The sequence below is a fragment of the Sorex araneus genome, chromosome 2, assembly GCF_027595985.1.
Source record: "Sorex araneus isolate mSorAra2 chromosome 2, mSorAra2.pri, whole genome shotgun sequence".
Taxonomy (NCBI): Eukaryota; Metazoa; Chordata; class Mammalia; order Eulipotyphla; family Soricidae; genus Sorex; species Sorex araneus.
Genome location: NC_073303.1, coordinates 339,309,236 through 339,322,366, shown reverse-complemented (window position 1 = coordinate 339,322,366; position 13,131 = coordinate 339,309,236). Strand labels below are relative to the sequence as shown.

At 42.2% G+C, this 13,131-nt stretch overlaps 1 protein-coding gene across 1 annotated transcript in view; it reads left to right on the top strand.

The window, feature by feature from the left end:
• Positions 1 to 13,131, top strand: part of CDH2 (cadherin 2) — a 239,958-nt gene continuing 226,827 nt past the window's right edge. The window contains exon 1 of the mRNA XM_055127782.1: positions 1 to 208. Within this exon, the coding sequence (XP_054983757.1) occupies positions 149 to 208 (60 nt within the window). The 5' untranslated portion in view covers positions 1 to 148. The remainder of the gene's footprint in view (positions 209 to 13,131) is intronic.

Genomic DNA, 13,131 nt, shown 5'->3' with positions numbered 1-13,131 from the left:
GCGGAGGGCCGCGGAGCCGGGGGGTGGGGTGGGGAGGAGGAGAGAAGGGGGTGGAAACTGCCGGGAGCCGCGTCCGCGCCGCTGTTGGTGCTGCCGCTGCCGCCGCCGTCGCCGCCTCCGGCTGCTCGCTCGGCCCCTCTCCGCCTCCATGTGCCGGATAGCGGGAGCGCCGCGGACCCTGCTGCCGCTGCTGGCGGCCCTGCTCCAGGTAAGGCGGCCGGGTCCGGGGCACGGCGGGCGGGCGGGGTGGGGCGGGCGGCGCCGGGTCCCTTTGTTCCCCGCGCCGCTGCGGGGCCGGGCTGCGCACCCGGGAAGGGAGGTGCCGCACCGCGCGGCCCGGACCTACGCAGGCACGCGGCTGCCGGGGCCGGCTCAGCTCCCGCGCCGCTCCGGGCCGACCCCGGAGGGACGACCACCGGGCCCCCTTTTACCCCTCTTTCGGGCCGGGCGAGCTCACGGGAGGGTGCTGGCAGGCAGCTGGAGGGGAGGCGGGATGCATCCCGATTCTGCAGTTTCCGACGCTTCTCGCCCCATCGCAGGGCACTTTCTCCGATTTGGGGGTTTGGTTGGTTTGTTTATTTCTGCAGAATGGGTCGCGAGTTTGCAGTAGGAATTCTCACTCTGGTGTCTTAGTTACCGGGACTTGCCGCCACCCCACCCCACCCTGGCACCCGCGCGCCTTCGGGTGCCCAAGGACTCTGCTGTCCTATTGTCTTTATCCCAGCCCGGAGTTGCCTTCTTTCCGTGGTCTTCTACCCACATCATTTTCGCTCTTGCTGCCCACCTGGGACGAAAACGGTCTCCTTGTCCCAGAGTCCATGTCAGCCTGGACCTCTGCGCCCTGCCTCCTCTCCCCGCGCCTCTCCTTCTCCCACCGGGCGGGGAGAAGTTTCATTGCTCGGTGATTATTTCTCTCGGTCCGTCCCGCTCCCTCTGCCCTGCGTGATGAAGGGTCCCGGGGGAGCCTTCGCCTAGCGGCTCCCGCACTTTTCACGCCCGGGGGAGCGCGTCCGCCAGCGGTCGCTGAATCGCTCCTCTCCGTCCCCGCCGCGGCCCCGCGCACCTGCTCCGGGCAGCTCTTGGGCTCCCGTTCTCCTTGGCACCGCGGGTCCCCAGCCCCGATCTGCCGCCCAACTTTCCCGCAGCGTCCGGCCCGAGGCCCCTCCTGACCCGTTAGCCGAGGCTGGAAACGCGATCCCGCGTGCTGCTGCGACCCCCGTCTCTCCTGCAGGGGCCAGGGTTGCGGGGGCGCGCGCGGGGGGGGGGTGTTCAGAGCCTCCCCTGCTTGCAGCGGGGTCCCAGAGCCACTCCGGGAGAGGGGTGTGTCTGCGGGGTAGGGTCTCCCGGGAAATGTGTGCCCGGGCAGCGCATCACCAGGCTGGCAGAGCGGGGCGGGGGGGCAGCTGGGTGGCAGCTCTGAAAAGTACGGGCGCGGCCTCACTCCGAAGTGTCACGGGGCCAGCGGTGGCCGGCCGAGGGACAGACGGTGCGGATCGCGCCCCCCCACCCCCCCTCCCCGGGCCTGGCCGTCGTGGGTCAGGGCCAGGCGGGCCCCGGGGACGGGACGGGCTGGGCGCCCGCGGTCTCCGGCGCTTCCTCCCGCCTCCCCCTAGAGGGGTGTGGGCCGCGCCGAGCCCTGTCCATGGTGCGCGGCGCGCTGGCCCGGCCCCGCGGCGGGCTCTGCTCCCCTGGGTCTTGCTCCCCCACTTTGCTCTCTTCCCTGCCCCCCCATCCCCGACTCGTGGGTCTCCCGGGGCCCGCCGAGCCTTTCTCCTTTCTTAGGTTTCTCCTTTTGTTCTTTGGTCTCCTGCTGGTCTTGAGCTCTCCCCTTCCCCCACTCTCCAAAGCGCCCCCATCTGCTCTGACCCGACTCTGGGCTTTCCGAACTATTAGACTGGACATTTTTTGGCCAGTGCGGTTTGGGGGAGCGGATGGAATTTCTCCTACCTTGGGGGAGGAGACCTGCCAGTCACTTGCTAACAAAAGTACCTCCTGTTATAAAACCTCCCTTTATTCTTGGAGCCACACTCCTCATTCTTTCACCTCCTGTCACTTCATTTATTGTTTCTTCTTTGAAAAAAAAAGGGGGGGTAGTAAAGAGATTAAGCTGAAGTGGAAGAAGGAAAAAACCACTACTTGCAAGTGTTTAAAGTTAAGGGGAAAGCAGGGTGGACTATAGATGAGCTATTTGCTTTTTTTAAACAAAGGCGACGCTGTATTTTAAAAAAGCTTTAACAACCTTTTTGGAGGGATATTATCAAACGGTCTGACATACTTAAAAATAATTTATAAAAAATGCTTAGAATGAATCCAGTAGCCGATGGCATGTTCACTAACTTTTTAATCTGAAACTAAGTTTTTACTGAATATATCCAGCAGTGAAGTTAGGACAAGAGAAGACCTTTGTGGGGGTCTTTGATACCAGGGGACTCACTGTGGGTCCACTGCCTCAGTTTTCTTCTCTTCAAAATCATCTGCCTTAGGTGTGGATTTTGTAGATCATTTTTAATACCAGCATTCAAAAATGTCGTTTGTAGATATCAGACAAGTTTATCTTCCCATCGTATGTTCTCTCTGTTTCTTTTAGACTGATGCTATGCTGATTTTTGTAAGCCTTCATTGAATACGGAGAAACTTTGTCATCAAGTTATTGGGCAGTCTTTAATTCCGGGATGCAAAAGTTAAGCAGTAACATTGAATGATTTGCAAGGTCATTAGGAGTGGAAGCAGAGTAGTTTATACAACAGAGCTTTAAGAGTTAAGAGCACCATATGGATTGTACAACTGAGATTAGACATGACTTTGTGTTAATGGTCTGCTTTAAGCACCAGAATAACCAAGATCTATCTGCAAGGTGAAAATGGCCCTTCTGTAGTCATCTCTATTAAAAGTCTAGGTTATTTTCCCTCCGTGCCAGACTAGGGAGCCAAGAATTTAAGAAAAGATAATGTGTAGGCTACTTGTGGCCACAGCAACCTTATTTTTTTCATGGCAGTTGAAAAACAGTAATTGAATATTCAAGAGACCCAATGCCTTTAATTTGTAACTGAAGTAGTTCTTGTTTATTTTGAATGTTTTATTCTACTTTGAGGGATTCTTTATTAGTTTAATTATTTTGCTGACTAGATTTATGTAACTAGTAAATATTTGAGTGCTATACTATTTGGCTTCAATATTTTCTCTATTTCTCATTTTAATTTAAGGCATTAGAATTCTTTATATAAAAATAAAGCAGAATTTGAACAGTAGTCTTCAGTGATAAGGGAAATCGTAGTTAAGTCCAGCTTTCCTTTTAAATTATACAAGTGACTTTCAGATCCTTAAATTGATTTACCAGAGGAAAGGAATTAACATTTTACTTTTATTGTCCATGATGCATAGAGAGTTGTTTTGTTTTTTCTAGTTCACATTTTAATTGCATGGCTCCATTGTTCAGCATTAAAGACATTTATTTGGGTTATAGAACACAAAGGATGTCATCTTAAATGATATGAGTATTAAATAGTCTCATTATATAGGTTCTACTTGCAACCCTGGATGAGGACCTGTGAAAAAGATTTTTAAGCCATGTGTGGAATTTTACCTGTTAGCTATACGCATTCAATATCCAACACTTGAGACATGCATACAAGAAGCATTGTGGACTATCAAGTATGATAATAGTTTGGGCATAAGACATGTTTCTATTATTAGTGTTTATTTGATTTTATGTGTCTGAAAGACATTCTTCTCATGGGAAAGAAGATGAGCATAGCTGCTGTTGAACATATTTATTCAACTCTTTGGACATAGCACATGTTCTTCATCACCTTGTGATATGGTCATTACTAGTTAATGATGCATTGCAAATCTACAAGTATAGTTTGAAAGAATAATTTGTATCTTAATATATTTTGGTCAGTTTTGTAATAATTCATGTATTTGTATATATATTTATATATACAGTTTTTAGAATTTACATGCATGCATACTTTTTACTTTTATAGTGTTGCCAAGGACTCTCTTGATCTTTTTTCTAAAGGTTTAGATTGGGATTTTTAAGAGGAAATTCATTTTAGAGAGTCCATATTTTCTACATATAGATACTAAACTCTTCCTGAAATAGATTATTTTGGTGACAGTGTATTGCACCAAACTGTCCTTAATTTCCTTTCTCATTAAAAATCTTTAATTCTGAAATCTGCTGTGCCTCATTAAACTTTAGGGTTATTAATCTGGAAGTGTCAAGATTTAAAGCAACAGTTAATCTTGCTTTAAAATGCCTTTTAAAAAAGAGCATGAGTACCTTACATCCCCATTCTGTTTTAATTTTTGAAGTTAGAAGAGTCATTTCTTTTCTTTTTTTTTTCCTTGAGGTGCCAGGATTAAATCCTGGGCCTCTTACATACAATGCAAAGAAGAGTTATTTTGAAAGCACAATTTGAGCTCTGTAACAATGTTTGTATATGTATTTTACAGTTTTATCCATTAACATTGTTTAAATTTGTTCTTTTGGCTCAAATGCAAAAGAAATCAAATACTACACAGTACTACACAGACTTTAAGTGAATTTTTATCAACTACTTAGAAGACAGGAAAATTTGTCATTTGGATATTTTATATCTGTGATTAGTATGTACCTCTTAGAACCCAAGTATTTTCCAGTTGGATCCATAATTGTAAATTAAAGCATAATTTGTAGCAACAAATCATTATGCCTTACATTTTTGTTTTTTTTCCTCCTTAAAACTGATTTTATTCAAGATTTTCAGCAAATTATATCAGTTAATTTGAGCAGATGCTGGTCTTTATATATTTAACTAAATGTAGGTACGTTTTAATTAAACAACCATATTCATGCCAAGGAAGGGGTTTATATAGATACATGTTTTCGTAAGAGCTTTGTCTTCTATATAGTGATGACTTTTTCAAATAATGCTTTTGTTTGTTTATTTGTTTGGGGCCACAATAGTCTGTGCTATGGACTTACTTCTGGTTCTTCATGCAGGAATAACTCCTGGCAGGGCTTGGGGATCCTATGGGATGCCAGGGATTAAACCTAGGTCTGCTGTGTACAAGGCAAGTGATCTACCTGGGAAGAAATAACAGGGCGGGGAGGAGACACAGATGGAAGGGATGGGGAGCAGGAATCAAGGGGATCTAAGTACATGGCGGTGTGAAGGAGTGGTAGCTGAGTGTCCAAACCCCAGCCAACAGCACTGAAAATGAGATCCAGACTTCAACCGTCAAACTTAAAAATGTTCCTGTCAAGGTCGTAGTCTAGGGATTGGGTGGCATATGGTCAGGAACCTGGGGAACTATTAGGGGTAAGAAGACCTTGGTGGTGGCATTGGCGCTGGGGCATCTTATGTCGAAAATCCACTGAATAAATTCTTAAATTGTCATGCTTTAAGAACTTTTACTTTTTTTTTTTTTGCTTTTTGGGTCACACCCGGTGATATACAGAGGTCACTCCTGGCTCTGCACTCAGAAATTACCCCTGGCGGTGATTAGGGGAGCATATGGGATACTGGGAATTGAACCCGGGTCAGCCACGTGCAAGGCAAATGCCCTTATCCGCTGTGCTATGGCTCCAGCCCCTAATAACTTTTTTTTTCTTTTTGGGTCACACCCGGCGATGCTCAGGGGTCACTCTTGGCTCTGCACTCAAGAATTACTCCTGGTGGTGCTTCGGGGACTATATGGGATGCCGGGAATTGAACTCAGGTCGGCCATGTGCAAGGCAAACACACTACCTGCTGTACTATCACTCCAGACCTCCTAATAACATTTTTTAAAGAAAAAAAATTAGTCATAAGATAGCACTTTCAGGTGCTAAGTAGTAAATTTAGGAGCTAAATAAGTACCTTCCTTGAAAGATTTAGATTTTGGATTAGGTTGTCTATTCTGAACAATTTTAAAAAAAGTTATTTATTTTATTTCTGTTTATTTTGGTTTTGGGGGCTATATCCAGCAGTGCTCAGGGCTTATTCCTGGCTCTGTACAAAGGGATCATTACTGTAGGTGCCCAGGGAAACCAATGCAGTACCCAAATTAAACCTTGGTTAACTGTGTCCAAGGCAAGCCCCACTATACCTGCGGTACTACATGGGTGCCCTCCCCCCCGTGCCCCATCCACGTTATTAAAGGAAATTTTGGGTTATCCATTCTCTAATGATCCTTAATTCTTTTCCTTTCTATTTTTCTGGTGGTGGGGGCGGTGGCGTGAGCAAGGACAAGCAAAGTTCAGGAGATCTTGCAGGGCCACCTGTGAAGCATATTCTATAACTCCTATACATTTCTCCTGACCCCAGTGCCAAATAATTCTTAATCTTTATTATTCTTTAGAGCTGAGTGCACTTCTCATCTGAGATTCGAGCTGTACTTAGAATATTCAAACCCGTGGGTTCATATGTATGTGTTATGTGCTTTCATGTCATCTGTATGTTGGGCCCTTGTATCACGATATGTTTCTTACAGAACACTTACTAGCATTTGACCTGAAGTGTCAATCAGTAGCTAATTGGTAGTGTGTGTGTGTGTCATCCAAGTTAGTTTGGACACTTTGAGTATAACAAACAACATTCTTCTGTGAAATGAACTGCTCTCACTTATTTTCAAGGGCAAGGTCTGGGGTTATGGGCAGGGAGCCTGGGATTCTAATCTGATGTAGAGTAGTTTACTCTTGCAGTTTTTGGTTTTCTCGATTTTCTTAGTAGGGAAATCTTGAGCCTGCTTGTATTATTCTCTGTAACAGATTTTTCTAGCTCTGTACTTCTTGGGACTGCTTCAAACTACCTCAATCATGCCTATTTACAGTGCTTGGAATGACTAATCTTTCACGGGAGTGCAGGGACTTTAAGATGCTCAATGTGGTAGAATGTGCTTTTTCAAATCCCTAAGCACAGTTTAGGGTTTGGGGTCTAAGTGGTGGAATGCATGTCTTACACATTGTATGAGGCCTTGGAAAGTATCCAGTGCCACATTAAAGAAATACAAAAACAGTGAAAGTCACAATAGTTTGCCATATGTGATAAGCTGGAGGTCATTTGAAGTTTTTATATGCTTGACTTTAGTTGTTGTTTTGGGGCCCCTGCCTGGCAATACTCAGGGTTTACTTTCTGATTCTGTATCAGGGTTCACTCCTGGCGGGACCTGGGCACCATATGTTGTGCCAGGATCAAACCTGGGTTAGCTGCATGCAAGGCAAATTATTATCTATTATCACTCTGATCCCTCTTGACTTTTAAACTTAACGTTGTTTTTTCATTTTCTGTGCTGCTTTGACCATTAAAATATTTTGTGTGTATATATTTGGTGGTTGGGATGAGGGGGGAAGAGGGTGAGGATGGTGGTGGTGAGGGGTAAAGGAAGATAAGTGTAATATTATTAAAAATAAAATTATTTTATTGTATATTTTTATGTTTCTTTGATGACCTTTATGGGGCTATTGAATTGACTGATATATGTACACATTAAACATATAGATGAGTTAGCACTCAGAATGAAGTTCTTTAACATTGCATACCCTTCTGTAGTTATTTTTTCTGGATGTCTATATTTATGATATACACATGATGCATATAAATATGCAAGAGTATACATCTAAGCACTGCTTATAATCACAAAAGACAGAAGTACTTGATCTCTGAAAAAAATAATTGGGACTGACTTAGTAAGTTGTAGCATAGTATGTGGTCAGTCTTGAAAATTTACCTGCTGTGTAGCATAAAATATTTTAGTTGTAATTCAAGAAAATGATAAGTAAGCCCCCCAGTGCTTTTGGCATTGCTGCTTCCTTAGAATAGTTACAGGGAAGACAGCCAAAATAATCAGTGGGGCTTCAAGGATTCTGAGTGAGGAGAAACTGGGTAAAGACCACAGGTATAAGCTGTAACTAAAGAATAGAAAATCAAGATGGGTAGGTTTAAAGTCAAGATTGTCTGAACTAACATCCAAACAGCCTAAAATTGAATTGAGAGCAAATGATCATAGACTGAACTCTTAAGTAGGTCCAGAAGACGATTAGTTAAGTTAATGGGCTCTTAAATAATAGATAAGTTTCCATGTTGTGTCATGGTATGACCACACAGTATTTTCTGTTGGTTCAACTGTTGGGGTAGTTTTTATCTGTCCTTATGGTAGAAGTGTAATCTAGAGTATACTGTCTTGTGTCTCAATTTTGTGACACAGAAGAACAGATAGTATCGGGATTAGATGCGCTTGTTTTTTGGTTCAATTAAGTAAGCTTTGAAATGGGTTTCCCCCATAGCATTGAAGAATTCACAATGTAATAGTATTTTCAACAGTTTGAACTATTTAAAGGCAGATTTTATTATAAATACAACATGACATTCATAATAGGATCACTTGAAAAGTGCTTATCCATGATCTGTTCTTAGGTTTTCTTTCATAAAACATATTAACATATTTAGCACTAAGTAAATACTACTATGGTACTTTTAATGTTAGCTTATTTATTAATTGAGAAATTTTCAACACATCTGTTGTTATTAATGTGTTAATATGAATAGAGTATATTTGTATACTACCACATATTGTAGTATTGAGACTCAGTTATATGCTAGTTAAAAAAACTTTTTGACATTTATAATTAAAACTTTTTATCTTGATTTTTTTTCTCCTTTTAGATATAGTATGTCATTCTTTCAGTGTTTTGGTTGGGTAATGAATCGGAAAAAAATGAAGGCATAATTTGGGATATTCTAGAAGTTACTGGATATAAAGTTGTGAAATGACTATTTTTTCTCATTATTAAAATAAAATTGGAAGTCATTGAATTTTCTCCTATTGCATGAAGTATCCACTTTCTATGTAACTGTTTGCAGTAAGGGTTCTAAAGATTGCCTTTTTTGGTTTATTTTCATGGTTGCTGCTTTAAGACATTTAACAGTTTATTTTCTATTTAGTCATTGTCAGCAGGTCATTCAAAATACTTACAAGAACATGTATTCTAGAGAAAGCCCATTGGAACTTCAGACATTTGTTGCCACCTCTTAAAACTTTTTATTTTTTTAATAGTCTGCTGGTGCTCAGACCTGTAAGAACTTAAAAAATTAAAAAATCTGAAGGAAATGTTTTTTTAATTCCAGGGAAGGAAACTGATACTTCAATAATTATTTCTGTAACTGTCAGATAGGCGATTTTATTTTATTTATTTTTTTTCTTTTTTGCTTTTTGGGTCACATCCAGCGATACACAGTGGTTACTCCTGGCTTTGCACTCAGGAATCATTCCTGGCGGTGCTCAGGGGACCATATGGAATGCTGGGAATCGAACCCGGGTTCAACTCGTGCAAGGCAAATGCCCTACCCACTGAGCAATTGCTCTAGCCCCGGTGATTTTAGAGTTGAATCTGGAACTAGAGTTGAAACAGACACTTGAGTAATAAGAAAATCCAGAGTCAAACCATGTCTGTCATGGTAGAGTTGAGCCTCACGAATGAAGAGTGATTATTGAATTAAAGAGGAATTTCAGTTGGTCTCTCCGGAGTCAATAATATTGTTTAAAGTAGTTAACTTCTGGGTCACATGCTCTATATAAAAGTTGGATCTATTTTGACCTGTGAAGCCAGAATTTAAGACTTAGTTAAATTTGCAGGCCTTTAAAAATTTTATTTTTAGGTTTGGGGCCATACTCAGTGGGAAGTCCTGGGGTCTGCTCCCGGTTTGGTGCTCAAGGGCCACAGTTCCTGCAGTGCTGAGCTCTGAGCCTCGGCTGCCTGTGTGCAAGCAGGTGCTCCAGCCCTTTGGACTATCTTCCAGGCCTCTCTATGCTTTTATTAAAAAATACCTCTCTTGGGGCTGGAGCGATAGCACAGCATGTAGGGCATTTGCCTTGCACTCAGCCAACCCGGGTTCGATTTTCAGCATCCCATATGGTCCCCTGAGCACCACTAGGAGTAATTCCTAAGTGCATGAGTCAGGAGTAACACCTATGCATTGCTGGGTGTGACCCAAAAAGAAAAAAAAAAACACCTCTCTCAAAAGGAAATTTGTAGGGAAATGACCCATAACTGACTGCATAGTGTTCTTCAAAGTTTCTTGACTAAACTGTGTTAAATTGGGTTCTGCATTTTGGGGCCATGGCATATTTTTTTTCAAAAAATTGGTGAAAATAAATTTAAGAGATGGAAATATATTTGTATATAATAGTATGTTTTCCATATTTTAAAATTTACTTGAGTAAATTTTTTCTGCCACAAATAAAATTGTTTGGCACTTTGTAAAATGTGTAGGTCCCCATCTTAAAAGGACCTGTACAAACAGGTCTGTGTGTCACAGGGAGTGATGAGTTCAGATTTTATTTGTTTGCTGGAGAAAACCTAGAACTATTTTTCCTTTGTTTTTGTAACTTGACCTGTTGTGTGGGTGGATACACTTGGTTTGACTATAATCTCCTATAAAATGTCTGGTCGTTGGGGAGCTATTAGGCGAACTCTGAAAATAATGACCTTACAACCATTAATTCTGTTATGTTTAAAGGAAATATAATCCACTTCCTCTGCTCCCCTTAAATCTGTAATGAACTAGATTCTGGGATCACTCAGTTTCTTTTTTTTTCCCTTTTGTCTTCTTAATTGGTTAACTCAACAATTCAAAATCTGAAGTTCATTCTTTACGGCTTTCTGGTTCAGTAAATAAGAAAAATGTGCTTTGGGCAGCTCAAATATTAACCTCTAGTTGTTGCCTTGTGGGCATCTATCCCCAGAAGTCTATTTGGTGACAGTATCTCCAAAATTGGGTTCTTAACATCCTACTTCCTCTATTGTATTTCAGGGGATTCAAATGGAGATTTTAAACACATGAAGGAAAGCACAGAATGTTCATAAATTGAGCATATGTCTTAATCACCACCCAGCCAAGACATGGCATTACTAGCATCGAGTGGTATTTCTTCCCTCTTTAAAAAAAAAAAAATGTTTTTCCAAATGGGAGACTAACACCCAAGAATAGTAGAGATAAGTACCAGGAGGACTATTCCACAGCTTGGAAGCTGGCCTCACATGCTAGGTGAAGAAGCAGCTCTGATAAAGAAGGGAACACCAAGCAAAGGGTGCTAGGCGGGCCCACTATGGATGGGAGATACAGGCTGAAAATAGACTATAGACCGAACAAGATGTCTACTTCATACCTCTGTGGCAAACCACATCACCCAAAAAAGAGAGATGGAGCAAAAGGGAATGCCCTGCCACAGAAGCAGGGTGGGATGAAGGGGACAGGGTGGGGGTGGTGGGAAGGATTCTGGGACCATTGGTGGTGGAAAATGGGTACTCAATCATTGTATGACTGAAACGTAAGCATGAAAATGTGTAAGTCTGTAACTTTACCCCACGTTGATCACTAATAAAAATACATAAATAAAAAAGAAATAAAAAAAGGTTTTTCCAGCCACACCCAGCAAAAGTGCTGAGAGGTCACTCCCAGATTGGTATTGGGGTATTGGGGGCCAACCTCAGTGATGCACAGAGAGTCATTTAGTGCTGGGGGTTGGACCTCCTGCATGCTAAGTAGGTACCCGAGTCCTTGGAATTTTTTCTTTGCTCCTTCCCTCTGCTCTTTTTCTTTTTAAATACACATTTATTATAATAAATACAAGAATTAATTTTTGTTATCTTTTACTGATTTTGAATATTTTTGAGTTCGTAATTTTCCCTAAATATACTTTGATAAATACACACTTCTTGGTATTAAATTATTCCCTTTTATGATTTTTTTTTCTTTTTGGATCACACTGGTGATGCACAGGGGTCACTCCTGACTCTACACTCAGGAATTACTCCTAGCGGTTATCTGGAGACCATAGGGATGCTGGGAATCAAACCCGGGTCAGCCGAGTGCAAGGCAAACACCCTACCTGATGTGCTATTGCTCCAGCCCTTCCCTTTTACTTTTAATCCTACTCCAGATAGTAGCTATTTTATTCTAACAACATTACTTTTGCTTGTGTTTGAAATAATGCATTTTATTTTCTATCTGATATCTCCCACTTCACTTGAATAATTCTTCATATATTGGAACCATCCATTTTTGATAGTCAAATTTTAGAAAATGCTCATGGACACAAGGCATATATGTGAAGTTAGGAAGTTGAAAGTTGATTTAACAAACCGAGTGTTTCAATGCAGCTGTAATTCATGTGTTTGTAACGTAAGCCATGAAACCCCTTCCATGAGTTTCTTACTCAGACGCCTCCTGGTTCTGGTCATTTGGCAGCACTGCTTCAGTCAAATGCCAAAGACATTTGGAACTCTCTAAGTTATAACCTCTCTGCTCTTCTCTGGCTTGAAGTATTAGAGTAGAAGGTTTGAGCTTTAATAGATACTAATCTTCTTAAAACCTTTTTAGAATTTACTAGTGACCCATTTCTCAAAGAAATTCTAGCAGAATTATTATTTTTTAAAAACAATTCAAAATTTCCCCCTTCCTTTTTTTAAATGAAATTATTATTGAATCACTGTGGGATAGAGTTTCAGAGCTTTCATGATTGAGTTTCAGTCATACAATGATCGAACACCCATCCTTCCACTGGTATACATTTTCCACCACCACTGTCCCCAGTATCCCTCCCACCACCCCCACCCCAACCCACCCCACCCCACCCCACCCCCTGCCTCTATCGCAGACAGTTTCCTTCTTGCTCTGTATCTACTTTGGGGCATTATGGTTTGCAATATAAATACTAAGAGGTCATCATGTTTGGTCCATCATGATTGGTCCTTTTCAGCACACATCTTCCATCCCGAGTGATCCATCCAACCATCATTTGACTTAGTGATCCCTTCTCTATCCCAGATGCCTTCTCACCCAACTCATGAGGCAGGCTTCCAATCTTCCTGACCCTTGTCTCTACTGTCCTTGGGTATCAGTCTCATACTATGTTATCTTATGTCCCACAAATGAGTGCAGTCATTATATGTATATCCCTCTCTTTCTGACTCATTTCAATGAGAATGATAATCTCCATGTCCACTTATAAGCAAAATTCGTGCCTTCATGTTTCCTAACAGCTGCATAGTGTTCCATTGTGTAGATGTACCAAAGTTTCTTTAACCAGTCTTCTGTTCTTGGGCACTTGGGTTGTTTCCAGATTCTGGCTATTGTGAACACTGCTGCAACAAACATACAGGTA